The 27667-nt window shown below is 51.1% G+C and overlaps 1 protein-coding gene across 2 annotated transcripts in view; it reads right to left on the reverse strand.

The window, feature by feature from the left end:
* Positions 1-844: 844 nt before the first annotated feature.
* Positions 845-27667, reverse strand: part of Snx29 (sorting nexin 29) — a 525079-nt gene continuing 498256 nt past the window's right edge. The window contains exon 21 of one of the 2 annotated variants that reach the window (XM_013517836.1): positions 845-3016. In XM_013517836.1, coding sequence (XP_013373290.1) covers positions 2944-3016 — 73 coding nt within the window. In that variant the 3' untranslated portion in view covers positions 845-2943. Of the gene's footprint in view, positions 3017-13645; positions 17969-27667 lie in introns of those variants that run through there. The other variant, XM_005391150.2, reaches the window with a different exon arrangement.

A 27667-nucleotide genomic window follows, 5' to 3' on the forward strand; every position in this document is an offset into this window, starting at 1 on the left:
CTCTGTGATTTTCTTTTTAATCAACATATAATTGTATGTGTTTATGGAGCACAGTGTGATATTGTGCTCACATATGTAATATGTAATAATATATGAGGGTAATTAGCTTATCCCTCACCTTAAACATTGTTTCTTTGTGCTGGGAACATTTGATATTCTCTCTTCTGGCTGTCTTTGGAGAAATGTCTGCCGATGGATTTCACATTAGGGTTCTCATGGTGGGTGAGTCAGTGCTCCGGCGAGCTCATGTTCAGTGGCGGACCAGAATGCAGTGACGTCAGAGGCGGGAGACTCAGTCCTCAACACCCTGCGTGGCACTCCACAGCTTTTCAATTAAACACCACCTTCTTCCCTTCATCTTCATTAGTCTCAATTGTCCAAAAGAAATTCATCTTCTTGGAATAATAATATGCCTTCCTGAAACATCCACACACAAATTTTGTCCATACATAAATGTAGCAGCTGTGGTGGAGCCACACAGGATAAGGCATTTTGCTCCCTGGGACGCCCTTCTGGATGAGTGAGACTGAAGGTCTGCAAGGTCTTGGCATACCGAGTACTAAGTACTGAGTACTAAGACACAGCCCCCTGGCTCCATGTATCTAGCGAACTGTCCCTGGGATTTCTCTGGCTTTTCAGTGCCTGTGTAACTGGCATAATTTCAGCAATAAATAAGAGACGTTAAGTAACTGCAGCTGAGTAAGAAACACAGAGCTGCCTATGAAATTGTCGAAGCCCAGGTTCTTGCTGTCACTTTGCTCTGGCATCATACGTTCTTTCATCATCCACATGGCCCAAGATGACACTCCCAATGGCCACATTTCATCCAATGGGAAAGAGAAAATGGGAGAGGGGCAGGCATCATATTTATTAAAGGTACAACTGATAAAAAGCACACCTATTACTGCTGATGTGATGGTGTCTCTTAACTGCAAAGAAGCTAGGAAACAGTGTACAACCTCAGTGGACCTCTGTCCCACAAACACTGGGAGTCCTGTCGTGGAAGGAAGGAGAATGGGTAGGAGAATGGAAGTGTCTCTGCCTACACTAATCAGCTTTGCATTACCATAACAAAATACCAGAGGCAGCTAACAGAGAAGAAATTTGTTACGCCCAGTTCAGGAAGTAGTAATTACATGACACAGGCTCTGGTGGGGACTCCAGAAAGATAGTAGTATAAAGACAAAGGATCTCATACTGACCCAGAAAGCACAGGGAAAGATACTGGCATCTGGTTAGCCCTCCCAGGGACACACCCCCAATGACCTAAGTACCTCCGTCTAGGCCCTACCCCTTAAAGGTCCACACCATCTTCCAGCACTGCCACCTGGGAGGCGTAACTCCAATCACAGTGGACCCTTGGGGATACTCAAACCACATTCAAGCCATAGCACTGCTACAGTGGCTTCCAGAAGCACATGACTGGCCACTGGAAAAAGTTTCAGCATCTACAAGCAGCCTGCTATTGTGTTTTCTTAGCCCAGCTACACAGCCAAGCCAAGGGCAGTGTTTTTTATAGAAAGCTCTAGAAGGAGGTGGCAGAAGGGCCAAGGGCACACAAATGGAAAGGAAGTAGTCCCAGCTGCCTTTTGTCCTGCACTCTCACTCTTGTTCAAGGCCCCCACCTTGATGAATGTGGCGGGCAACAGCTGGAAGGTTAGTGGCCCTCCTGGGATAGAGCTTTTCACTGCTGGGACCCCAGTTCATTTGCCAAGATTACTTGTACATAGGCAGCTGAGAGGAATCTTACAAGCTCCCCTTGTACAACGGCTGCCAAGATGGAGGCCATGGGTCCCCTGGGGCACATATAGCCGTTCATTGGGAAGACATATAAATCCAAATAAAAGTTCTACTTTTGAAAATCTCATTATTTTAAAATTTTCCTTTGGGCATGTTTTGTACTGCAAGCAGCACAGAAGAATACACTTCATCATTGCTAAGCTTAACGCTAAACTACAAGTTTGCTGAGCATTTTCGCTGGCGAGGACAGGTGATGGAGAACATCTGGGGCACTGCACCAGAGAGGAGTTAACGGCACAGCCCGGCCCCCTTCTAGAGCCTCCCCTCTGCCCACCACAGCCGGGCCCTTCCCCAGAACGTTTGGTCCAGAGCTATGGAGGGAGCACCTGTCTTCCACACCAAAGCTAAAATGGTACCAGTACTGATTTGCCAATAAATTTTTAGTTGAAGGTGTCAAGAGGAAAATTAAAACTTTGCTTGTGTGAAACACATTGTGCTGCACAGCTTCGTGTAGCCTGTGACATAGGGTGTGTATGTGAGCACTGCCCCACTTTCCTTCCTGAAACTTGAGGGAGCTTTGCCAGGTTTGTCTGTATGATGACGGTGGTGCGCTGTCTCGAACCTCAGACTGCACTTCTGTCCAGCAGCAAAACACTAGATCTTGAAGGTGAGTCACAGCCAGGCAGAGGAAGTGTCCGCCTTTCACGGGGTTCTGTGTGGCTGCTGGCGCTTTCTCAGCCACTCCCCTGCCTTCGGGTCACTTCACGGTCAATACAGGACAGTGCTGTGGCTTGGGTGTGGCCTGCGTGTCCCCCAAGGTCCCTTGTGACAAAAGGCTTGTTCCCTGGGGCAGAAGAATGTGCTGGAGGCCCTTAGGTCGCTGGGGCGTGAGGCAGCTCGCTGTCACCCCTCGATCTCCTGCCAGGACACGTGACAGGAGTGAGCCGGGCTCCACGTGTCCTCTCTCCCCTGCTGGTGCATGATGTCGCTTGCCTGCTCCTGCCACTACCAGAACGCACTGACACAGTAGAGGACCGAGCCCATGTGGATCCCATGCCCCTGAGCCCTTAAAATTGTGGGCTAAATCGACCTTGTCTCCTCAGAAAGTTAGCAGCCCTGGTATCTCATAACGCGAAGCTGACAAATACGAAGAGCAAATACAGCTGCTGGGCCCAGTGGCAGATTCCATTATGATTTTCTCTCTCATGGAGTCTGGTATTCGTCCATCTGTCCATCCAACCAGTGTGGACTGAGCGCCTGCTGAAGGACTGGAGATCTAGGAGGAAGGGAGACAGCAGTCACTGCCTGTGCAAGCGAACAGTTTGGGGCAGGGGGAGAAGGGGCAGGCGAGGAAGGCACGTGGTTGTCTGAGGGCTGTGACACAGAGACAGAGGCGGGAGGGGGCAGGAGCCCTCGTCCAGAGGTCATGCGCCGTTGTAAATGGAGGTGGAGGTCCCACGGGGAGAGCAACCTTCCAGCAAAGGCTGTAGGAGGTTGGGAAACAAGCCATGGTTACACACAGGGCACTGTTCCTCGAGCTCAGCACCACAGACATTTTAAATCAGGTAACTCTTAATGGTGGGAAGACTGCCCTCTGCATCACAGCAAGTACAGCAGCGTCCCTGACCTCCACCGACCCCCCTCCGGTGTGATAATCAAAGTCATCACCAGCGACATGTGGAGGAGCACGCCTGTAATTCCAGCACTCTGGGAGGCTGGGGCAGCGGAATCACAAGTTTTTAAGCCCAGACTGAGCAACTTAGTGACTTAGCAAGATCTTGTCTCAAAACAATAAAAGGGCAGGGGCTGGGGATTTAGCTCAGCGGCACAGTGCCTGTCTGGCAAGCGCAAGGTTGTGAGTTCGATTCCTCGTACCCGGAAAAAAAAAACAAAAGAAAAAAAAAAGGGCTAGGAATGTATTTTAATGAGAGGACCCCAGGTTCAATCCCCAGTACCACACACACACACACACACAAAAGTGCCATCATCACACATTAGCAGCATCCCTTGAGGGACAAAATTACCCTCTAGTTGAGAACCAGTTGTCTAAGGAGCTTCTAAGGTAGCAAGTGCAAAGGCCCTGAGAGAAGAGAGTTAAGGAAACCACTACAGACAGAACAGTAGTGAAGGGGAATTCAGGAAGGTGGTGGGGCAGCAGCCTCAGACTACCAGGCTGCCGGGGCTGTCGTGAGCGCATTTTGTATTGCCCCATGCATAAGTTTCTGTTGGGTAAATGCCCCAGAGTGGAACTGCTGGACCATGGGATCACAGGATCTCACTCTACCCTCAGCAGTGATGTCAGCCAGCCCCTAAGAGAGTTGGCACCAAGGTGCTCCCCCTAGGAGAGTATGAAGATTCCAGATGTCCCACATCCTGGCCAAACTTAGTACTTAGCATCTTTTTTATCTGGGGGTTTTGTGGGCATGGAGTGCCATTTCAGTATTCACTGCATTTCCCTGGTGACTACTGACTCACAATGCTCTTCACAAGGTGATGAGCCATTCACATGTCCTCTCTCTGAAGTACCTGTTCAGATCTTTTGCCCACTGCCTTTGGGCCATCTGCCTTGCTGCTTTGTAAGTGTTCCTCATATTCTGGATCGGAGTTGTTTCTGGGATGCCTGTGCTGCAGGTAAGCTCTGTGCTCTAGAGGAGTCTAGAGGAGTCTAATACAAACCTAATTCGTATTCATTTTCTAACTGCTGCATAAAACAACCACGGACACAGTGCCTTAAACAGCTCCTGTGCATCAGCCTGTTTCTGTAAAGTCAGAAATCTCTGCTGTCTGTTGCAGGTGTCAAAACAGGATCACAGGGCTCACTGGGTAGCATCCTCACCAAGAGGATGCAGGGAAAGGTCCTCCAGGCTCATTCTTGTCATTGGCGGAATGCAGTCCCTTGCACAGGGGTAAGGATGAGATCCCTTTCCTCGCTGGCTGTCACATGGAGTCTGCTCCGGCTCCTTGAAACCACCTGCTCTTCTTTCCACACAGCCCCTCCGTCTGCAAAGCCAGTGCCAGGACACCAGATCCTTCTCACACTTTGAGTTTCTAGCTTCCTGCCTCTCATGTCTAGACCCACATTGAAGGTCAGGCCCTCCAGATAATGTCCTTGCTTGGCTCAAGGTCAGCTGATCAGTAGTCTTCATTACATCTGCCAAAGCTCATTAGGCGCCATGTAAAAGCCTGACCAAGTCTAGTGACAGGGGTGGCATCCCACTCTTTCACAGGTCTTGCTTGCTTAGAACATTGAGGACTTCTTAGAGTTCTTCCTAGCACACTGATCAGATTAATCAAAGTAGGCCTTGCCAAGAAGGTGACACTTGAGCAAAACCCTGGGGTCAGGGTACTCTAAGCAGAAGATGCAGCCGGTGCAAAGGCCCTGAGCTGGGAGCACTATGTCCACAGAAGCCGGTGAGGCTGAAGGGACAGAGTGGGACAGTCTTGAGAGATAAGGTCAGGAGGCCACCAGGAGCTGCCTGCTTGGTACCTTATAGGCCATTGTTAAAGACTTTGGTTTTTACTTTGAGGAAAATTGGGAGGCACAGTATGTTGGTCAGCTTTCCTGTTGCTGGGACAAAATATTTGACACTACTTGAAAAGAGATTTAATTTGGCTTATGGTTTTAGGAGATTCAGTTGATGGTCTCCTGGCTCCAAGTACAAACATCATGCAGAAGGCTGTGGTAGAGCAAAGCTGCTTGGGCCAGAACAGCCAGAGAGCAGAGCACAAGGAAAGACAGCTAGAGAGGAAGGGGCCAGATTTAAGATTTAAGCAGCCCTCCAAAAAAACACATTTAAATCCCCAAGTTTACACCTCCATGACCAGCCAGACACACCCAGAAGTGTGCTTTACTAATCCCCAGGCAGCTCTCAAACCAATCAAGTTGACAGTCAAGATTAGCCATCCCCAGAGGCCGTAGTAGGGACATAAGAAAGAGTGACATTTTCTGATGGAACTTTTTTAGGCTGTTGGGTTGAAAATCATCAGCAGGGAGGCAAAGATAGAAGGAGGGATCAGCTACAAGGTTAATGTCATAATCCAGGTGAGACGCGCAAGTAGTAGGGGACAGGCAGCCAGGAAGACAGGGAGGGTGGAGGGGTCTTTGGGGGTACACAGGGAAGGAAGACTAAGTGATACCTCCCGTGTTCCTAGCTGCTTTATAGTATTTATTTGGCACCCAAGAGGGGAACATTGGAGAGCAAGTTTGAGGGGCGTCAGGAGCTTCCACTGCCCATCTGCAGGTAGCAGTGCTGCAGAGAAGACCCCACGCTGGAGGAAGGGTGCACAAGGCCAGGTTTGAGGAGCACTGTGAATCCCAGGTGGAAATCTGGGGTTGTTCTTGGAATGGGTTATTGATACACATACCACCATGCTTGAGTCTCAGAAAGATGATGCTGAGCAAAATAAGCCAGACATGTCGGGCACCTGCTGATGGAAGCAGGAAGTGGACGCCTGGCTGTCAGGGTGGGATCAGCTGAAAAGGGACAGGGAACTTTGTAGGATAAAGGGAATATTCTTTATTCTGTCTAGTGATGTAGTTGCTGGTGTATAGCACATATATAAGACATATGCATATTCCTATTATAGAACTTATATCTGCACATATCATATATTTATATCATCTGTATGCATATGTGCATATATAAGTATGCATCATTTGGGAGATTATGGGGAGAGAAGATGGGGTTGGATGGCGACCAGAGAAGGCTGTTAGGGTAACCCCAGGAGAGGCAGTGGTGACCACAGAGCAAAGTAACTGAGTTTGGACAGTCTGCTGTGACTGGGCTACTGTAAACAATGGCTATGAACTTGGTAGTTTAAACTAACAGAAGTTCACTGTCCAGTAATTCCAGGGGCCAGAAACCTGCAATCATGGTGTGGGTGGAGCCTGCACCCTGCACAACAAGTGGCTGCTGGCAATCTTAGCCTTCCTTGGCGCGTGGCTGAATTGCTCCATCTTCACCCCGCCTTCTCTGTGTATACCTGTGTCCTTTCCTAGGGACAGCGGTCATCGGACCTAGGGCCCTTCCTAATCTAATGGACTGTATGGGCCACACCTGCAGAGACCTTATTGCTGAAGGAGCACACACACTGAAGTTCAGGGTGGACCTGAATGACAGGGACACTTGCATACTCCAGGCAAGTTTTGGAAGCAAAGCAGACAGGGCTGGCTGGTGTCTTGGCTGCACGGGGATGGAAGGAGAGAAGCCAGGTGTGGAGAAAGTTTGAGCTCGAACAGCCAGGTGGGAACCCCACCCAGCGCAGTTAGGCAGCAAGAAGAGCTGGTTCAGGGGACGCCTCAGGGGTCTGGTTGGGCTACACCAGCTTGAGATGCTGTTTAGACTTTCACACAGGAGAGTCCATGGATCAGTACACTGAAGAGTCAGGTGTGGATGGCATTTGAAGGATGGGTAAGATCCTCCAGGCAGAGTGTAGACAGGGGCCCCTGCCTGACCTTGAGCCTTTGACCTTGAGAGGTTTTAAACAGGAAGACAGAAGGACCAGCAGCGTCTGTGAATCTCCGAACACAGACAGGTGCAGGTTACAGGAACAATGAGCACAGGAAGGAAAAAGTGGTGCTTTTGAGATCTTGCTGTAGCACTGCAGAAATGAATCAAAATTATTTTCCATGTTTGCATGGCCCTTGACAGAGCCACCTACTCAAAACTGCCTAATCCCTGTCAAGCAGGACAGACAAATGCTGATGTTTCTCAAAGAATGAAAAAGCTATTGTGATATTCAGCACAAGAATGCTTCCAGCCTGGGTGGAACTGGCTTTTGGCCTTCCTCCTAGCCCTGGCCAGGTGCCACAGAGGAGCTGTCCCAGAGATCTCCCCCGTGGAATCACAGAACTTGGGTGCTCAGAAAGATTTCTGCTTCTGTGAACCCCGGCCTTGGAGATAGTTTATAGGCTGTCCCTTGGGGAGACAGCTGCTCAGGCCACTGCTGGGGATTGACAAGTTCAAAAACGTGTGCAAGTAGGACTTCGCCGACCCATCCGTTTGCTTTCCCCTGGAACTCCCCGAGTAGATAAAGGACACGAAGTGATAGATACTGTTGCTTAGGAAAAAGAGACAGAACGGGCTGTGATATGGCAACGGGACAGCCAGTGCAGAAGTGAGGATGTTCACAGAGGATCGTGTGAACCGAGAGTACATCCAGGCATTCTCTCCGGAGACGATGCATCTGCACCCAGCTGGGGAGGCAGAGGGGAGGCTGGAGTGCGGTGGCTGGAAACCTCTGCACACATGGCCCCCTCAAGCGCTTCCTTTTCCGGCTTGAGTCTGCTTTGCAATGCTGTGTGGCTCAGGGCGTGTTCCTCCGCCTGTCTGGACCTCAGTCACTCTGGGGTTGCTGTAAATCATTTACTTTTCACAACACATCAGAGTCCAGCTGTCCCTTTCCAGATGAGCTCAGGAAGGATTGAGCTGAGGCCTAGCAGCCAAGTCAGAGTCAGGATCTGACCTCCGCCCTTGTTCTACACTGGCATTTACCATCAACCCAAATGCCGGGAGAGGTAGGGCTCCCAATGACGTCAGTCGTGAAACACGTTCTTGATGCTTGGGCATGGTGTGGGTCTAGCATGGCCCCCTACAAGCTCCTCTGTGGAAACTTGGTCCCCCAAGCAGCCGTATTCAGAGCTGGGGACTCTGTGGTGACAGAAACAGGAGGCTCTGTCCTTAGGAATAGGTCGATCCACAGATGGGTGTGCAGCTCAGTGGGCTTGGGGAGCGGCTCTGTTACAAAAGCCAGCTCCCCCATCCTGTCCCCTTCCCTTCTGTCTGTCTCTCGCCACCATGAGGTAAGTAGCTGTCCTTCCACCCTGATGCTCGCCTCCCTGCGGGACCGGACAACAGGGCCGAGGGAGACTTCCAGAAGTACTGGGAAGCCCCTGCAAGGTGTTTCTCTCAGGCACTTTGTCGGGGTGGTGGAAAGCTGGCTCAGGCATACGTATCTGGTCGGTATTTACTGAGTACCTAGAGGTGGCACTAGGTCCCCTAGGCTGGGATTTAGGTAGGAACAACATGCAAAGCAGAGTCCCTGCCCTCTCAGTTTATGTTGCAATGGGGACACACACAGTCACCCTACAACATAGGCTTGTTAGAAGGTCAGGTGCCCCTGGAGAAGTGGAGAGGCTGAGGCCAGGAAGATGCGGGCCATGCGGGGCTGGGCGGCTGACTTGAGGTTCAGGAAAAGAGGCTATGGATGGGGACAAGATGGGGCCACTTCTGAAGCTCCAGAGGAGATGCCAGCATGCAGGCAGATGGGGGACTACTGTATGGGGGTTGGTGACATCCTTTATCTCGGCAGGTTTGGGTCACATGGAAACATTACCCAGGGCAGTGATGGATCATACTGGCTTTGCTGTGTCAGACAGCTCATCCAACTCTGTCCAGGGTGAACAGATCCCCTGAACTAGGTGCCCGCATCGCAGATGTGTAAGAAAAGTATGAAAAAATCAAACCAAGAGAGCCAAAATCCTGTGATCAGGTGCTAGCAGCTTCTAGGACTGACATTCCTGATTACCATCTATGGTAACCTTTTATTCAGAATCAACCCAGGAGGCAGCAGAGGAATGGAGGATATCAACTGTTTTAGCAAGGTCAATACAACTCAATTATAGGAGTGCGACCTGACCAGTAAGCCATCATATTATCTTCATTCGCCCATTTCTCAGCAAAGCATCTAGTACTGATCCTCGGGCTTACACTGTTTATGCTAGACTTCCCCCAGAACCCAACAATCATGGCTTCGTCAGGCCTCAGGCAATACACAAAATAGTAACTAAGGAATGTCCTTCTCCACATTGTTGGAAAGTGACTTTGTCTTTCCCAGGGACAGGCGACCAGGAGAGGAGACCTCAGCAGGTTGTGATCAAGGGAGTGGCAAGAGCGGGGTCATGCCAGGTGTCCCATGGAGATGCATCAAATGGTGGCACAGTTGAGTGGAAGGCGAGTTGGAGGGTGGTGGCTGCAGGATGGGAGGGTGCTGGCTGTGGCTGCACCTGAGATTTCCCGCATAGAGCCAAGGTATGTGCTGCTCAGCCAGGGGTGGGACTGAGGAGAGGTCAAGCTTGACTGGTATGGTGCCACTACCTACCCAGGGAAGGGGAAGGGCAGGCAGGAGCCGCCTAGGGGAGGAAATGGAGAGCTGGGGACTGGCAGTCCATGGTAGACATGTGGCTGGCAGGGCTGGTGGTGTGGTGGCTGCATGTGAGACTGGCATTCAGGGAGACGGAGGCTGGCACATGGGATTGGGGAGGTGACCCCCTGTGGCTGTGCCATCCCAAACAGTAGCCACCAATTATTTTGGCTACCAAGCCCTGGAAATGTGATTGGTCCAGATCAAGATGTGTAGTAAGGGTGAAATATGCACCAGAGCTTGACGTAGTACCCAAAAAGCATTAATGTCTTATTTTAAAACATAGGTTGCACAGTAAAATAGTATTTGACTGTGTCAGGTTAACTGAAATGAGTGCTCACAATTCATCTCCTTTGGGTGTTTTATATTTTTAGTGGGGTTATGAGGAAGTTCACAGGGACACATGTGACCCATGTTGGGCAGCAGGGAGTATAGGACAAGACCAAGCGGGGAGGACACATCCTGCAGCCCTGCAGCCCTGAGAGGTAACGGACAAGGGCAGACCCACCACAGGAAACTGAGGCAGGAGTGCTGTGGTAGATTGACAACTGGTGGTCAACTTGTAACACCCAGCTGAACTGAACCAGCGTTGCGCTGGGTGAGCGAGGCCCACCTCAGGAGGGCCCACCTTGCTGCCAACAACATAAAAAGAAGGACTTAGAAGCTGTTGGGCAGCTATAGCTGTTGGTTTTCCTGGAGGAGCCTGTCATGCTGGCTTTCCTGATGAACTCCACTGCTCTCATCATCAAAGGAGCTCAGAACCTCGTTGTCACCGAGAATGGCTACGCTTCACTTTGGGGAGCTCTGGTCCTCACTTTGAGCATCGCTTCCTGGCTCCGAAGGGGAAGATGGTGCACTGCTCAGTCTCCTGGAGAAGCTTGTCACGTTGGCTTCCCTGATGGGAACTCAGCTTTCCTCATCATCAGAGGAGCTTGGGACTTCACTGTTGCTGAAATGGCTGTTGTGCTTTTCAGGGGAACTCTGGTTCTTACTTTGAGCATTGCTTCCTAGCTCTAGTGCAGGTCCCTCAGCCTGCTAGCACAGATTTTCTAGCTTGCACCACTGACCTTTGGGCTTTTTCAGTGCACATCCATGAAACAGGCCTGCACGGGACATTGTTGTAGGCTCTTGGTCTCCAGTTGGACTTGTGGGAGGCATTATTAAGTGCTCTAGGTCTTCAGCTGGACTCATGTAGGACATTACCGTGGGTTCCAGGCCCTCAGCTGGATTCTTTGGTCTTTAGTATGTGGACAGATTTCCTGTACTCTTTTTGTATATGATTCTTTGAGTGACTATTATAAAATAATTCTATAAACTAGGTGTCCTGTATTAAATTGTTTCCCTTTGCAAAACCCCTGACCACAACTGCCATCAAAGCATAGCCCTGGGGGCGTATCTTCTGTCCCATGTGACAGCATTGGTGCAGGCAGAGGAGTGGAGCTAGGTGTGACTCATGCTGGGACTGGGTGCCCCCAGCAAGGCCAGAGGAGTTTGGGGAATCCAGGATGTCTGGACAGGGGCCCTGGAACCAGGCCTGGAAGAGCAGGCTGGCAGGAGGGAATGAGGTGAAGGGCAGTCCTGGCAGAACAGATTGCAGATCTCAGGGGTGTGAAGGTTGTTGCCATAGGAACGCTGGCATGAATGGTGCTGCTGCTGGGTCAGGAAGGGGTAGGAGTGGCATAGGGATAGCACCCAGGAAGGAAAGGTAGGGCCATGGGGGGGCAGCAAGTGGGTGCTAGTCACCAGTGAATGAGAAGCAAACGGCGCAGCTCATATCCTGGAGGAGGGCCACACGGAGGCAGGCATGAGCGTGGGAGGAAGAAACCGTTCACTAGTGTCTGGAGAGGGTCCTCATGCTGTGTCAGCCCAGGGCACAATGGCAAAAGCAAGAGGGCAGCATCGCTCCCATGATATCTGCACAAGGTGGCCAAGGCGCTCCCCTATCTACCTCCCCTGCCCTGTGATGCACCTGCACCTGCACCTCTTAGTGGGCCCGCCTCCCAACACTAGGGCACCAGGGTCTAAGTTTCCAACATGTAAACACCCTAGCCCATGATTTTAAGAAGGTGGGTGGTATGAAACAGGGAAACAACCTGGCTCTGATGGCACATGTTTAATCCCAGCACTTTGGGAGGCTGAGGCAGCAGGATTTCTAGTTCAAGCCCAGTCAGGAAATCTCAGTGATTTAGTGAAACCCTGACTCAAAATAAAAAGGGCTGGGGATGTAACTCAGTGCAAAGGCCCTGGGCTCATTCCTCACTACCTGGTGGTGGTGGGTAGGGTACAGACAGGCAGAGAATGGGCTGAGGGCATGGCCTCTAGCAGGGAGGTCTGCCAAGGAGCTCTGTCCCTGTAAGGCCACTGTGCGTGGAAACGGCTGGGACTGAGGAGGGCTGAGGACACAAGGCAGTTTATTCAGTAGTATCGGAGACTGAAGCACGAGGGAGATAGGGATTGGCCGGGTGAGGCTGGGGGACCCAGGCCATGGCACGCTGCTTCTCCGCCTTCCAACTGAGTGACACCGGCAGTCCACGCATGCTTGGCTGGGCGGAGACACACCTGCCTGCATACCGCAGGCGGCGCTCTGCTGGACTGCAGGGGAGAGGAAGAAGCGGAAGGTTGCAGGGTTCCTGCTGTAGTGCTCATGCATGGTCCCTCCACAGTCTGCACTCCTCCTCTCTTTCCTCCAGGTCTGCTGGCCTCCCAAGGCTGCCGCCAGGGCCACCCCTGCCTTGGCTATCTCGTGCTTGGCTTGTTCTAATCCTGCTGACGGTTTTTCTAGGTTAAAATGTAGGTTACTTGCTCAATTTTAAGCTAAAGTAAGTTATCTGGGGAAGGGTAGTACAGCCCTTCTTACCATCTGGTCTCAGATTAATGTCACCTATTTATTTTATTTATTTAAGTATTTATTTTGGTCTTTTTGAGACAAGGTCTTACTATGCAGTTCAGGCTGGCCTTGTGCTCACTTTGTAGCCCAAGCTGGTCTCAAACTCGCAACGATCCTCCTGCCTCAGCATCCCCAGTGCTGGGATTACAGGCGTGCGCCACCACACCTGGCAGATTAACGTCACTTTGGCAGAGAGGACCCTTTGTTCTGTAGTTCTCTGGTACCCTACTGGGGAATCCGGCCCTGACTGCAAACTGCTCTGGTGCTGCAGAATCTGGCAGGTGAAGGCCAGGAACATGGCAAAGCACCCTCGACTGCACACGGTGCCCACAGCACGAACGCCCAGCCAGTGAGGGCGGTGCCGAGAGCAGGCGCCAGCCCGGCCTGTGAAGGTAGGCCCTCGGCGCTGCTGTCCTCTCCCAACCCTTGCTCATTCCCTGGCCCTGCTTACTCCTAACTATCTGGGTGTTGACCTAACCCTGCCTGAATGTAAGTCTAAGACATGGGGACTCTTTTTGTCTTGTTCCCTACCCTGTTCCCCGTGCTTGGTATTCACCAGGTGCCAGGACTGATCTGGTTCTTAAATAGATGGTGAATGAACAGGCACCTGTCAGGAAAGGTGGTTTCCCTGTATGGAATTTGGAATTCATATATCCATCCAGATCTGCCTAATGACACAGGTAACTCCAAATGGGATTTTTGTTGCATTTAATTCAAACAAAATTGCTATTAGTCAGACTGAGCCCTGTTGTCCGAGGTGCTGTGAGATGGGGAATGAGCTCTTTGGGAGCAACCTTATACCATGTACACTGAAAGTTCATCTAAATTCCCAACTGTTGAGGAACCAAGGCAAAGAAAGAGACCACACACTGAGCATCTAATTTATAAAATGTCGCCATTTTATTTTGTCACTGTAAAGAGGTTTATCTCAACCAGTTCGTAACAAAATTACCACAGCTTATTCCAAAAGAAAATTTAATACAAGAGATTTTAGAAAATTAAACGTATTTGCTTACAAATTCTATCATGTAAACCTTAACAGAAGAGGGTAGTTAGGGTACTACACGTCCAGTTGCACCTGTGGCCGGCCAGGTCCTGCCCATGTGCCACTTGGGCTCCAGGTAACTCACTGCTCAGCATGACCAGCACCCACGTCAGAAAAGCTTGCTCCAACAGGTCAGGTCACACCAGCGAGGCACAGCGACCTGCCCGTCCTCGATGCCAGGGCTAAGAAGCCAAGGCCCCTGCAGAGGCTAAGGCTTTATTTCCACGATCTAAGGGCCACTTTCCTTCCCCAACCCTGGAGATCCGTGTCGCCGGGCTCCTTTCCTGTGTTCAGTGACTTCTGATGACAAACATGCCATCTACCGTATGTCCTGCCCTCTGTCCTGAAGCAGGCACCCGTGTCCTCACTGATGGTAAAGGGACCCGAAAGGGACTGAGTGGCTGCTGACAGCTGGGAGAGGGAAGTGGTGGGCTGCAGGCAGCCAGCGGCTCCCTAGGCAGGACAGGGAAGCATGCAGTAAGAGAAGGGACCTGGCATCATTTGGTGGGGACACTTGTCCACAGGGCAGCTCAGCCCTCTTCAAGGAAGCCCACATCCTTTTCCTTTTTGACTTCTGTAAAAACTCTGGGTGTAAGGAAGCCCATGAACTTGGTTGTTAGAGCTTAAGAATAAAAGTAAGGGATCCGTGATGAATCAGAAGCTACCATGATTAGGCCCATGAAACACAACGGCTCATGCTGAAAACAGCTGGCTGGTGCATTTCAGCACGGGGTGACCCACGGGCCAAACCCTGGGGTCCAGGTTGTATAGAATCAGGAGCCATGGTGCTAAACTCTCATTCCTATCAATCCAGGAGCTTAAGTTTTATTTCAGAAGCATAATCAAGACCATGTGTTACTGAAACAGTAAAATGAACTTTTTGGCACAGAAATGTTAGATAAAATATACAGTGCTACAGTTCTGCAAAATTAGCACAGAAGCCAATCTGAACAGCAAATATTTAACATTAGTTTTAATAACATAATGCACAATATTTTGAAAAATGTTCATTACAATAGACCTTGTTTGTAAGGAGGCACCCGTCTCCAGAAAACAGCACGCATCTGCCAGGTCAGAGCCTCCAGGCTGCAGAGGCGGCGTGGGCCCCCCATCATTTGGAGTGACACCGAGGAGAAGCCAAGACACTTGCAGCCACTGGGGTTGGGACTTGGGTCCAAGCTCACCCCTAAGGGGTAACAATCAGTCTGACATGCTGGGCCAGGGCCAGGGGCCGCCCGTGCCAGGGTCTTCCTTGGGCAGGTGCTGGGGGCTATAGACCCAGCCCTTTCTTGGCCACTGGTTGCACATCAAGGCCAGGGGAGGCTTCTGGAGAGCTGGTTGGGCTGGGGCCAGAGCGTGTGGAGGAGCCGGACTAAGGGTTTGTTCGGTGGTGACTGGAAGGAGCATGTGTGCCTGGGCACTGGAGAGCAGGTCTGGCCTGTGTGTGGCCGGTGTCTCTAAGAGGCACAGGCGGACGGAGCTGGGGGGCAGGGGCCACGGCCTGGAATGGCATGGCCGGGTCCTCACGTGAGCAGAGCATCCCCTGGAGAACTCAGTGACAATGTGGTAGCCACAAGGCTGCCGAGGCTACCGAGCGGGTTCCGGGGTGAGGAGAGTACAGCCCGGAGGTGGCACTGGGTGGCACCCACTGGGGGAGGGTTGTATCTCTGCTCCTGTTTCCTTGCTCTGGAGCCCAAACCTCAGACCTCATGAGTGGACCCCTCTGCCTGTGGCCTGCTGGTGTCAGCTGGGGTTGGTTATCAGGTGGACAGATGTAAACAGCTTTCCATTGCCTGCTGTTTTACAGGCACAACAAACCTGCCACTGTTCCAAAAGCTCCACAGGAGTCACATACGTGCACACTGGGCAGAGGCCACGCACTCGTGAGGTAAAGTGACAGGGGACAGACAACCCACAGCCCTAGAGTGATGCTGGGGTTTCTGGGAGATAAAAGATGGGGGACAGACTGCTAGTGGCTGGGGCATTCCCACATGGCCCCAGGGAATGTGCTTTTCCATTTGGCATGGTAGGAGAGCTCAGGGAGTTTTCTATGAATAATTAAGCTTTACAAAGCAAGAAGGTGGAGCTGATTGTAGCTCTGGGTATCTTTGGGTTTCATTTGCTTTTTGTTTTAAATCCATGTGTACAATGTCAGCAAGATTTTCTGGTTGGGTAGCTGGACAGGGTGAGGGTGGGTTTCAGGTCCAGTGCTCCACAGTCCTGATCTGGACCCTGGGCCCAGGGGCACACCGGAGACAGGGGGCTCCCCTCCCTAGTGGGGCGCATACATATAACAGGGAAGCCGTTTTGGCACAGAGCCCTCGTTCAGAGGCCAGTGCTGAGACAGTCTTGCAGTGGACAGCCAAGGGCTGCTTTACAGCTATCCCAAAGCAGGAGCACAGTGTGGTGGGGCAGCCCGAGCCTCAGGCTGCTTGGTTCAGGAAAGCTGTGTGTCATTCGGGGAGATTAGGAGAGGAAATGCTGCCCTCCAGAAGCCAGAGCTCACTCAAATAGAGCCCCTGCGCCCGCAACTAGCCATTAAGAACAGCAGGCTCGTTCTGCTTCATCTGGCCCGAGGTGGCCTTAGGAGCCCATTGCATCTTCTCTGCTTCCCTGCGGGACTAATGGCAGTGACTTGTGCTTACCCTAACTGCCTGAAGAAGCTTCCCTCTGGTGACCAGGGGACCAGAAGCGCCCATCTTCCAGACGATTCTTCCCCAAGTTCTCCTTGAGTTAGGAAAGCACGCTCACCAGATGGTCCACCAAGATGTCAACCAATGAGCTGGAGCAGTTCCAGCACAAGCCACGGCGGCTTCCACGATCACCTCGTGCATAGAATTCCCCAACACCTCCACCTGCCACAGGCAAAGCTGAACATACACTATTTCCTTCATGGTCCATTCTGCAAATTCTCCCAGCTGCACTCAGCCATAGAGGAGGCTCTTGACTAGGCAGGACTGGTTCCACGATTCTGTAGGTTAAAGCAGCCACCAGCTGGGGTCCCGTGACACCATGGTCAGGCAGGTCCAAGGTGGGGCATGTGGGCTGCCACATGTTGGTCCTTGTCCTTCTCCCTGCCTGCTGAGGTCCCTAGACTATGACACCCTGCCCTGAGGCAGGAACAGAATGACGAGTCTCAGGGAGACAGGGTTCTCCACCCATTGGGAGCCTGTTTGGAGACAGACGATACATGGTGAATGTGACTTGAGGGGACAATCATGACCTACTGGACACGGAGCTGGGTCTGAAAACCTGAGGGCTCATGAAGCCTTCTGTAGTGGTTCTCCAAGTCTAGTCTCTCAGGACCCAAGGCCAAGGCCACTGATGTTCAGAGGGGCCAAGGTCCCCACCTGCCTGCTGAACCCCTGACAAGCCTTGTTCGGGCTTCCTACAGGGCCAGTGTTTCCAGAGGCCAATGGCAGGGAGAGTGGGAAAGTTTTCAAAGAATTGAAGATAAATGTCACTGAAGGCTCCTTCCCAAGGCCATGGGGAATGTCTGCTGGAGGAGAGACGCCAGTGAGGGCCACAGTGGCAATGCGACTGGGTGCCTGTGGACCATGGTGCAGCGTTAAATGAAAGGTGCAAGATCCCCTCCGTTCGTCCACAGGTCATAGAGAGGCAAATACTGTACATTAAAAAGAAGAGCAAAAGAGGCTAACAGTCGTTCTACTCCCCTTGCAGGAAAGAGTCACTGGAGTTGTGCATCTCAGCCAGGGGATTCCCAGTCTAACTGGGTACCTACCCTGCTGCTGGCCCCTGCACTGCAGGAATGGGAGTGACAGCTTTTGCTGCCTTGGGTGAGTAGTGACCACATGTCCCAGTCTGCAGCGAAGAGCCATCTTGCTCTATGGACAGGGACCTGGTGCTCTGACACCAAGCAGTTTAATCAGGGTGGCAGGTGGCCAGCAGGAAGGTGTGCTCTTTGGGGTTCACCAAGTCGACGTGGTCATCACGCCAAGGCATCAGGGGCCAGCTGCTATGGCCAGGCCAGACAGAGCAGCCAGAGTGCAGGATTCTGCTGAGGTCAGAGGTCACCACTCTGGGGTTCAACATTGCGTGTCTCTCTTGGGGGCCCGCGGGATAACTTGGGGAAGCGGGAAGCCACTTTGGGCCGGCTGTTCTTGTTCAGAGGCTCTCCAGGAGGGGTGATATCACTGTAAGACAGGAGGAGAATTGGATTAGGTTGGGGGTTCAAATGCCAATGACTGTGGGAAGGGTCAGGTGGGTGGGTGAACAGGAGCAGTCACAGAGAGCAGACAGCTGTGACCCAGCTCTGACTGGTCAGTGGGACTTGGAAAAGGGGGAAATCTGTATTACTATGTAGACTTTGTCTTCTGAGAGTACTTGAAGGGCCCAACTAGATAGTCTGTGGGCCCTATTTCAAGGCTATGAATGAATGAACTGCCTATGGCTTGTTCCAGGCCCTATTTCAAGGCTATGAATGAATGAACTGCCTATGGCTTGTTCCAGGCCCTATTTCAAGGCTATGAATGAATGAACTGCCTATGGCTTGCTTTGCCCTGTGTGCCTTGATCTCCCAGCACATGCACATTTCAAAGCCAAAGAAGAGAAGTGCTTTGGACAAGACCGAGTTTAAAGTTGTATGTAACAGATGCGTAACAAAAATATAATGTAGGGACCTCTTGTGGAACTGACCCCAAGAGAACGCCCAGGAAGCTCATCACAGCACTGTGTAAAAGGCTATTTGCTCTGTTTGGTTCTGCATCCAACAAGAGGGGATTACTGTGAATAGTCACAGAACACCTACAGGACAGCAGCTGCCACTGCAGACAGGGACATGGGTAAGCCCTCTCCAACCTATAAGGATGGATGTTCCGCTGCAGTGCAGGGAGAGCACAACCGTGCCCCGTACACATTGTTTCTCTCGTTGCACGGCTATTGCTCCTCCCTCAGGGCCAAGCACTGCTCTGTGCTGAGCCATGGGGTTTACCCTTCTCTTTAGCTGCAGCTTTGCAAGCTAGTGTTGCAGATAGCTATCAGAGTTTGTAGAAAAAACACCCAGGATGAGGAGGTGCATGCCATAAAGGATATTTACAAGGTGGGGGAGGCTGGTCAGGGTCGATGTCTGCAGCGTGATGACTTCTAAGCTAAGCTATGAATTCACAGTAAGGGAGCATCTCAGAATTGTTCTTTGGAGGGAGCAGTGTGGCCAAAGGCCCATGAAGCTGAGCTGCAGCGGGGTTGGGGATGCAGAAGTCTCATGGTAAAGCTTATGAGCTGTAGCAGCCTGTTGGGGAGGGGTTCCTGGTGATAGTTAAGAGGCGCCAGGCATCGACTGTTTATTGAGGCTACTCCCTCACCTACACCATCTCCCCCAGCCTCATGAGCCACGTGACATGGAGGTGGTTCATCCTTTCAGAGGTGGAAACTGAGGTTCACAACACAGCTGGGCCAGTCACCCAGTAGGTGGCTCAGGTGCTGTTCACACTGTTCTGACTCGAACCCAGGCATCTACCCTCGCCTCATTGAAGTAGGGCTTCTCAACCCTGGATGCTTTATTTTAGAACCACCTGGAGAAGTTTAAAAAGTACTGCTGCTTAGGTGCAGGCCCCAAAGATTTAGGTCATTAATTGGGTAGGGCTTGGCCTCTGTTCTATTAAAGTAGGACAGCTGGGCAGAAAAATCTGGAAATTTCAAGATCAGCTAAAGTGAAAACAACTCCATTTATCTCTTAGGTTTGAATGGTGGCTTGCTGGTGGGTTGGGAAATTGGTTGAACACCTGATAGCATTTGAACTTTGAGAAATGGCTTTAAACTTTCCTTGGAAGGAGGCAGATAGGCAAACAGTCACTTTATGTAGGTTGGCAAGTGTGAGAACTATGCGGAGTCCCACGATTTTCCTGGAAGCCGTGTGCCTTTGTCTGTTCGTTCCGGATCACCCCACCCCAACATGGAGAGAGGCTCCCTTCCCTCCCAGGAGACACTCACATCAAAAGTGCTGCCACTTCCTCGAGCCTGCCAGCCACAAGGGCTTCACTGGCAATGTCTTTCCATTGAAATATGACTGCAGTTCTGAGCTTTCTGCACAGGGCTCCCCTCAGAGCCTGTTATGAGAAGACTGTTCACATAGAAAAAGGTCCCAGGTAATAAAGAATTCCATTGTCTTTGATAGGTGAGGAAAATACGGCAGGAGAGATTCCTTCCTCCATCTTCCTTATGTCAGCTCTCCAGCCTCAATGTACTGTTTGAAATGCATTATTATTTGATTAGTTTCTGGAATTGGTAATACAGAAAGTGGTGTGGAATAAAAAAGTGTGCAGAGGCCGATGTATAAAACGTGAGTCTCACCAGCCCTGTCTCCAGCAGCCACGGTTACAATTTTTAATGTACAGTATCTCTGGAGTTCTCTATTGCATCTAGAGGTATATATGTACACACAGCTGTGTGTGGATATATATATAGTTTGCTATTTCTAAAAAAGGAAAATTATTCACTGTGCTGCCTCCTGCTTCTCCCTGTTAATGATGTATCATGGAGATTTTTTTTTTTACAGCCCTCCATATAGACCAGCACTACCATGCTGGGAAAGGATTGACAAAATTTTCTTATGAAGTGTCAGGTCATAAACCTTTCAGGCTTCAGGGGCCCTTCAGTCTCTGCTGCAGACCACAACTCTTCTCTGGTAATAGGAAAGGAGCTGTGGATGCTGCGTGGATAAATGGGAGCTGGTGGCATTGTGTAGAGCTTCACTCACAGAAGCAGGTGGAAGGTAGGGTATGGTCCTGGCCTACTTGGCTGGCCTTGATGCTAAACTCTTAGGTGTTAATCAGTTTGTGTGGCCACACAGTACCAAGGCAGGTGTACTGGCCCAGAGCACAGGCACAGTGCATGGGCCTTCCTCCTTCGCGAGCCTGACTGCACACAGAAGTCCCCCACCCTTGTGTCCCCTCAGACCTCAGGCTAAATGCTGGGGTGGATCTTGCTTGGAGACTCTACTGGCTCAGTGAGTGGCATCTAGGACATCAAAATGCCACACCCTGGGTGTGTGTTAAGTAGCTTTGTTCTCCTTCCTGGGATGCGTGCAGAGGTTGAGTGCCATGAAGCTGGAGAGGACACACTGCTGGGTAGGTGCAGGTGTTAGGGCTGGGCCTGGCTTTACCCCATCTCCATCACTCCAGCGCATGTGAGGATTCAGACACTGCTACAAAGCACTTCGAGGGGCTGCCACATACTGATACTCAATGCTATATTAACATGAGGGAAAGTGCTATACAAAAGGTCATAATCCTACTCCAACGTTTGCCATCTGCTGGGGTCCCAAGAAAATTTTTTTTTCCAGTATGGGGGACTCGAACCCAGGGTCTTCCCACTGAGCATTATCTGTGTGTGTGTGTGTGTGTGTGTGTGTGTGTGTGTGTAGAGGGTCTCACTAAGTCACTAAGTGGCCCAGGATGGGCTCAAATTTGTGATCCTCATGAATCAGCAATTAGAGGAATGTGCCACTATGCCTGACCAGAACTACACTATTAAACATAAAACCAAATGCCCCACTGACCACCTTGCTGTGTATGGCTACACTTCCAAGTGTCCCCTCCTTTCTCTCTCATTCCTTACTGTTATGCCTGCCCTGACCTGTCTCCCTTTCTGAGCAGCCTGCCTCACCTCTTTCCTGAGCTAGTATTAGAATCACCAGCCAACCTTCCTCTGCGCATAGCAGATCAAAACCACCTGGCGAGCAGGGGCCTCATCTATTATGTACCTGTGGTTTCTCCACGTACCTGGCCAGAGCAGGTGCTTGAAAAATACTGCCTGTGTGAATGATGGCATTTTCAAGACCCAAACTGGGCCCTGGCTGGAGACCTAAGGATCTGAGACAGGGCTGGACTTGGCAGGTGCCCCAGTGCGTCCTCTGGGAGCCTCCTATCTAACTGAATGGCAAGGTTTATCACAGCCTGTGCTCGGGGGTCTAGGATGGCCCCTCCCACAGGAAGGACATCCTGCTGTGCTCCAGTTTTGACCTTGGCTATCTTGGGTTCCTGCTGAGCCAGGGCCAAATGGGCCCTTGAGTTATCCCTTTCCTTGTGGGGCTTGGCATAGCACACTTGCTTGGAGAATTCATGTTGCTTAAGGGGAAGCCACCTTCATCCACAGAAAGCCATAAAAGGTGCCAGGCAGATGGCCTTGTCCTCAAGGCACACAGGCCAGAGGAGTGACTCAGCTATCCCCAAATTCCAGTTCTGTCCAAGGAAGTGTGGCCTTAGAAGGTGTAGGATTACTAAGGATTTAAAGGGCAGCAACCTAGTGATTACTGGCTTCCTACTGATGCCGAGCGCAAGCTACCATAACTTAATGCCTAAGACAGTGTGGCTGCTTCTCCTACAACTGCAGAGGCATTATGCCCACTGTACATCTCACAGTGCTGAAGTCAAGGGTGGTGACATAATGCTATGCAGACCCCACACACGGACTGAGAAGGGCCAGGTTTCCTTCTAAGACTCTGTTCTATGCGCAGGAAGTCCTTCCCTCTTTCCTAGAGTTCACCTGGGGCTCTAGAGGCCAAGGCACTTTCAGTGCCGAAGACCCCTTTTTCAGTGGGGTTACACACAGCAGCACTAAAGGCCTGGCTGCCTCGATATGGGATCAGGTCACCCTGGAAAGGGTAGGTGAGGAAGGAAGAGGCTAATGTCCACTCAGCACCTCCCCTGGGGCCCCTTTATACACAACCCCTCAGTCAGAGATACTATCAGCATGGACAGGGGCAAGGGTCTCTGTTCTTCCCAAAGAAATATGTGATTACTGTGAAGCATCAATATTTTACTTGGAAGTGCAAGCTTTGCATTCAAAGTGTGTGTTCCTCTGGGTTTTCCCCTTGCACAAACATACGTATCTGTATTACATAAATGGAGCCTGCCTACCATCCCTGATTTTTGTTTGTTTTGTTTTTTGGCTTTCTCTTAGTAAACAGTCTTTAATTCCTAAACACTCAAGAGCCAGGCAAGAAAACTGAGAAGGTGAGTGGCTGGCCCCATGCCCTAAGCATTAGACAGGAGAGCGGCTGGCCTCAGCTGCAGACCCTCTGGGTCTGGGTTCCAGCTCTGGTGATCTTAGGCAAAGTCCTTAGCTTCTCTGGACATCAAGTTTCACCTCCAGGGTCCTGTTCACCTGCCAGGCCTCTGCTGAGGATGAAGAGAAAGCACAGTGACTGCCTGGCACACAGTGGCGTCCAGACAAGGGCTCCAGCTGAGATCTGGAGATAGGTGACCAGGATGTCAATGCCTGACCGGGGCTCCTGGTTTGAGGCCCTGGTCTTGATACAGCAGCCTCAGGTGAAGGCAAAAAAGCCCAGTACCTGCCCTCCGGAACTGCACAGACAGATCTGAGCACAGCCGTTGCCACAACCGCCCCAAATCAGGGCTCTGTCACAGGCCTGCTCACCAGTGTCAGTCTCCGCCCAGAGTGAAGCAAGGCACAGCTTCCAGTCTGTGCCTCAGCAGAGCCTGGTTGTTATGGTTTGTGGCTGAATGTCCGCCCATAGCCTCATACTGTCATGGGGCAGGCTTTTATAGTTTACGATTGATCCATGATCCAATACTGCGATTATGGGTGTGAGTGCTACACCTGCCCTGGGCCGATAGTTTGCATATGTAAGGGAGAGGAAGAGCCTGCTTGCCGCCACTCCTCCCTTTTTGCTCGTGCTGCTTTTGCTTTCTTCCGCTGCCATGAACCGTTGCCCTCTGCCATGTGCCACTCTGCCTTGGAGCCAGCTGAGTATGGACTGAAATCTCCACAAACTGTGAGCTAAATAAACTTTTCCTTCCTTAATTTTGCGCATCGGGTATTTGGTCTCAACAATGAGAAAAAAGTAACCAAGACACTGGTGGACTTCCTAGGTCAGGCATGCAAGCAATGCATGTCCTACCCTTCATCCTGCAGAGAGGACAGGCTGCGGCCTCATGTTGCTGAGGGATCCCTGGAAGAGGAGTGGCAGGTCCAGCCCAAGTGGACCTGTGATGCTGACAGCTATGGTCTCTGGACTGGGGATAGAGAAGGCACCCGTAGCTTTTCCCATGGTCTCAAAGAGGCTGTCAATGAACGGCAATGCTGTTACCACAGATATTTTAAAGACTCACAGGCCAGGTCATCTTCAGATCCTACCCTGGTCTGGCGATGCATGCTTGGGGTAAAGGGCTAAAAAGCTTGCTGATGTCACCTCCAGCCAACCTGGCCCACGCAGTGTCACTTCCTTCCCTTTAATAACTGACAATTCTGCTCTTCCAGACCCTCACCCGAACAATTTCCACATGTCCCCAACTCATCTATTTTTCCCACCTACATCCAGGAGATTCCATCAGCTCTGCCTCGAGGGTATGTCAGGAGCTGATCCCTGCCTACCCCTCCTAGCCTGATGCCACCACTCTCCCCTACCTGGGGAAATGGATCACCATGGACCCTCAGTTCACTCAGAGCAGAGCCAGAGGCCTCCCCGCCTGCAGGCTCTCGGTGCCCCGGCTGGCTGCTTACCTTCACCACACTAGCTTCTTTGCCCTCTCAGCCTCGGGCTTTTCCACTTGCTGTTTCCTCTGCCTGGCTCAATCCCTCAGGTCCCCATACTGGGTCAACCTATCCTTGTGGCCTTCCCCATGTTTTCTCCACCTGATCAGTACATCCTCTTGGCTAGTTCATGTCTGTCTCTCCCACCAGAATGTCCACAAAGGCCAAGATGATCTACGAAGCATATCTAAAATGGCTCCTGGCACACAGTAAGCACAACATAAACACTGAATGGACGGATGGTTAGATGGAGGAAGGGATGGACAGACTGGGGCATTTCCCTCCGCATCACCTCTGTTCAAGTCCCTAGGTGACCTTGAGCTGTTCTCTGGGCCCAGGCTGAGCCAGCTGTGCTCATCTCTGGAACACGGACAAAACCCAGGAGAACCAAGCCAGCCCAGTCATACCTTTTAGTGTTTAGACTAATCATAATCCTTCTATTTTCATGTATTTTGAAAGCAGTCCTAATGGTTTATATATAAAATTTCCTTTAATAAATGTACTTGCACGGAAGGGAGTTGCTTAAGTGTCTCTGTAATTTTCTCATCATGTTTTCTTAGTTTTCTAGTCAAAACAAGTTTTAATCGCAGCAGTTCTATATGTACTCGGAAATAAAGATTTTCCCTCTTGTTCTTGGTAATTGTTAATAATTACCAATCGATCAATCTAGTATTTATATTCCACTTGTATTAGCTACCTGGGGTGAACAAAGGACGGAAAGGACAATTATTACAGCACTGAGTACCTACCGTGTGCCCTATTGTTTTATAGTAACTGTCAGTCCACTCTGCCCTGATGTAAGGCATCCACACCATCTATCTCCATTTTGCCAGTGAAATACAAGGTGCAAGGGAAGGATAGTGGCCAAAGTCATGCAAATCAGTGATAAAATGGGGGACTCAAACCCCACATGGCCCCACTCCTTCTGGCCCTGTGTACCAGGTTTTCTGACATCCAAATATTTAAACTATGGTCCCCAGTGAGACATCCTGTTCTTGGTTGTCAGATCATAAACACCCCAAAGTACCTGGGGCTCAGACTGCCCTCAGGGCTCAACCCCCCCACCTTTTTTTTTTTGTGTGTGTGTGTGTGTGTCTTTTTGAGACAGGGTCTTACTATTCAGTTCAGGCTAGCTTTGGACTCACTTTGTAGCCCAGGCTGGTCTTGAACTCACAATGATCCTTCTGCCTCAGCCTCCCGAGTGCTGGGATTATAGGTGTGCACCACCATGTCCAGCCTTCAACCCTTTCTCAGAAGTAACCTGAGAAGGTTTGGAGAAGACCCCTGGAGGTGGCTGTGATTCTAGAGGCTGGACTGGGTACCTCAGGCCTGCAGCCATGCCGGCTCAGTGGAAGACTCCCTGGCTCTTGCAGTGCATCCAGAGGGTGATGCTCCGCATCTGGGGAGACCAGACCCAGGACACTGTGTGCCTCATGTAGAGAGTGCCACTGGGCAAATGGTGCCTCTCAGTAACAATCTAAAGGCCTCCCTGTAGTCTCCTCCTGGACTGTGACCTCATCTCCTGACCCCCACCACTCCACTGACAGCCTGGACTCCTCATAGATGCTCCTCCTCCCTGAGCCCCTCTTCATCCAGGAACTCCTGGTTATTCTGGGCTGAGGACCTGTGACATCCCAAAGCACCTGGCCTGGGACCCTTGTAGCAATTACAGGCCTGAAACCTTTTCCTGGGTAAGAGGTTCATGGCTCAGACTCTGATGGTGGCTGTGCCAGTGACACAGAGACTCACAACCATTAAAGCCAGGTCTTCTGCTTCCTAGCTATGTGACTTCTCTGGGCCAAGTTTCTTCATCTGTGAACAAGAGATGGTGATAATGGCTGGATTGCTGGCCCACTGGCCATCGGCTGGGGTCTCTCTAAACATATGCTATGCATGGCTGTTTCCCCAAGGACTTCTTTCTGGATTAACTCGGCTCAGTGCAGTACCTAAGAGTTTGGGATTTGGAATCCTGGCTCTGCCACTGGCCAGGCATGTGACCCACTACAAATCACTTCTCCTCTTTGGGCCCAGTTTTCCTGCCTCTGTGGAGAAGATGATGAAGGGAACAAAGCAATGCTCTACAGGGCTGCTGTGAGAAGTCAGTGGTACTGCATGAGCCTGTTGACCCTGGCCTGATGCAGAGTCCCTGATTAGTGTATCCCATGGCAGAAATAAGTCCACTGGTGGGCTGTTCTGGGAAAATGTTCCTACACCATAAAACCCCACAGGAAAATTCCATCAACGCCTCCAATAAGAAGCAGCCTCACCAGAATATGAGTACCCACAATAGGGAAGTACTGAGTTGAGCCCCACGAGATGACAGATCCTTCGGGTTTTACTGGCTGAGCACGTGACCCTGCGTTGGTCCCATTCCTGCTCTACTTTTGAGCAGCCCTGACCTTTGCTGTGTCTGACAGGCACCTTCTGGCCTGGTTTTCAGAGCTGTCTTGTTCCTCTGGCCTCCAGGCAGGGCCTCCTGATTCCAAGACTATGTGTGTGACAGTGAGCTGGGTAAGGTGAGGACAGGTGCTGTGGGGGTCAGCTGACATGCACATGTCCCCTCCTGCCCACCTTGTGTCTTCAGGAATGACATGGTTTTCTTTATAATGCCGTGACTAGTTTATCACCCAAATCCACTGAGAGCCCCTGTCCCCACTTATGGGGCCACAGAGCTGCTTGAGGCTTTGGGATTGGACAAAGCAGAGCAGAGTCTGGAGCCCAGGGCCTCACGGTCTGACCTTGGGCAAGCCCCTTCTGCCCACAGGGTTGCTTCTTTATCTGTAACAAAGGCACCAGTCTGCCCTTGGCAATCCAGATTGAAGGACATGAGTGTTAGGGGGAGGGTAATGTCAACAGCAAATTCTTGCTTCCAAATATAAAATAACCCCCTAAGTTTCCACCTCACAGGCTGGGAAAGAACCCAGCACCAGAGATACCTTGAAAAATGTCTTTGAAGCAATTATATCCTGGACCCAATTATTCACTGTAGTTGACATTCTCAGCAAGATGGCCTGGGCTGGAGGGGTGCAAAGGCAGCTGATACCACCTGGGGACATTGAGGCAGGCCTTCCAGCCCTTAGGGACAGCAAGCAGCTATCAGGGGCACCTCTGCAGAAGTACGGTGGGTTAGTGGGTGCAGAGGGCTAGGACAAGGTGTCACTAGCCTCTTACAAAACAAGCTGCACATCAGGCAGCTGTGGCATTCCTGACAGCTGTACCCCAGGCCCCACAGAATGAGCGTGTCTACACACACTCTCTTGTGTCAGGGAGCTGCCCTCCTCCTATAACAATCAGTCCATGAGTTCAGATTGGCTAAACGTCCTGCATCTTTACCCTGGATT

This window comes from Chinchilla lanigera, unplaced genomic scaffold (genome assembly GCF_000276665.1).
Source record: "Chinchilla lanigera isolate Chin_1 unplaced genomic scaffold, ChiLan1.0 scaffold00041, whole genome shotgun sequence".
Lineage (NCBI taxonomy): Eukaryota > Metazoa > Chordata > Mammalia > Rodentia > Chinchillidae > Chinchilla > Chinchilla lanigera.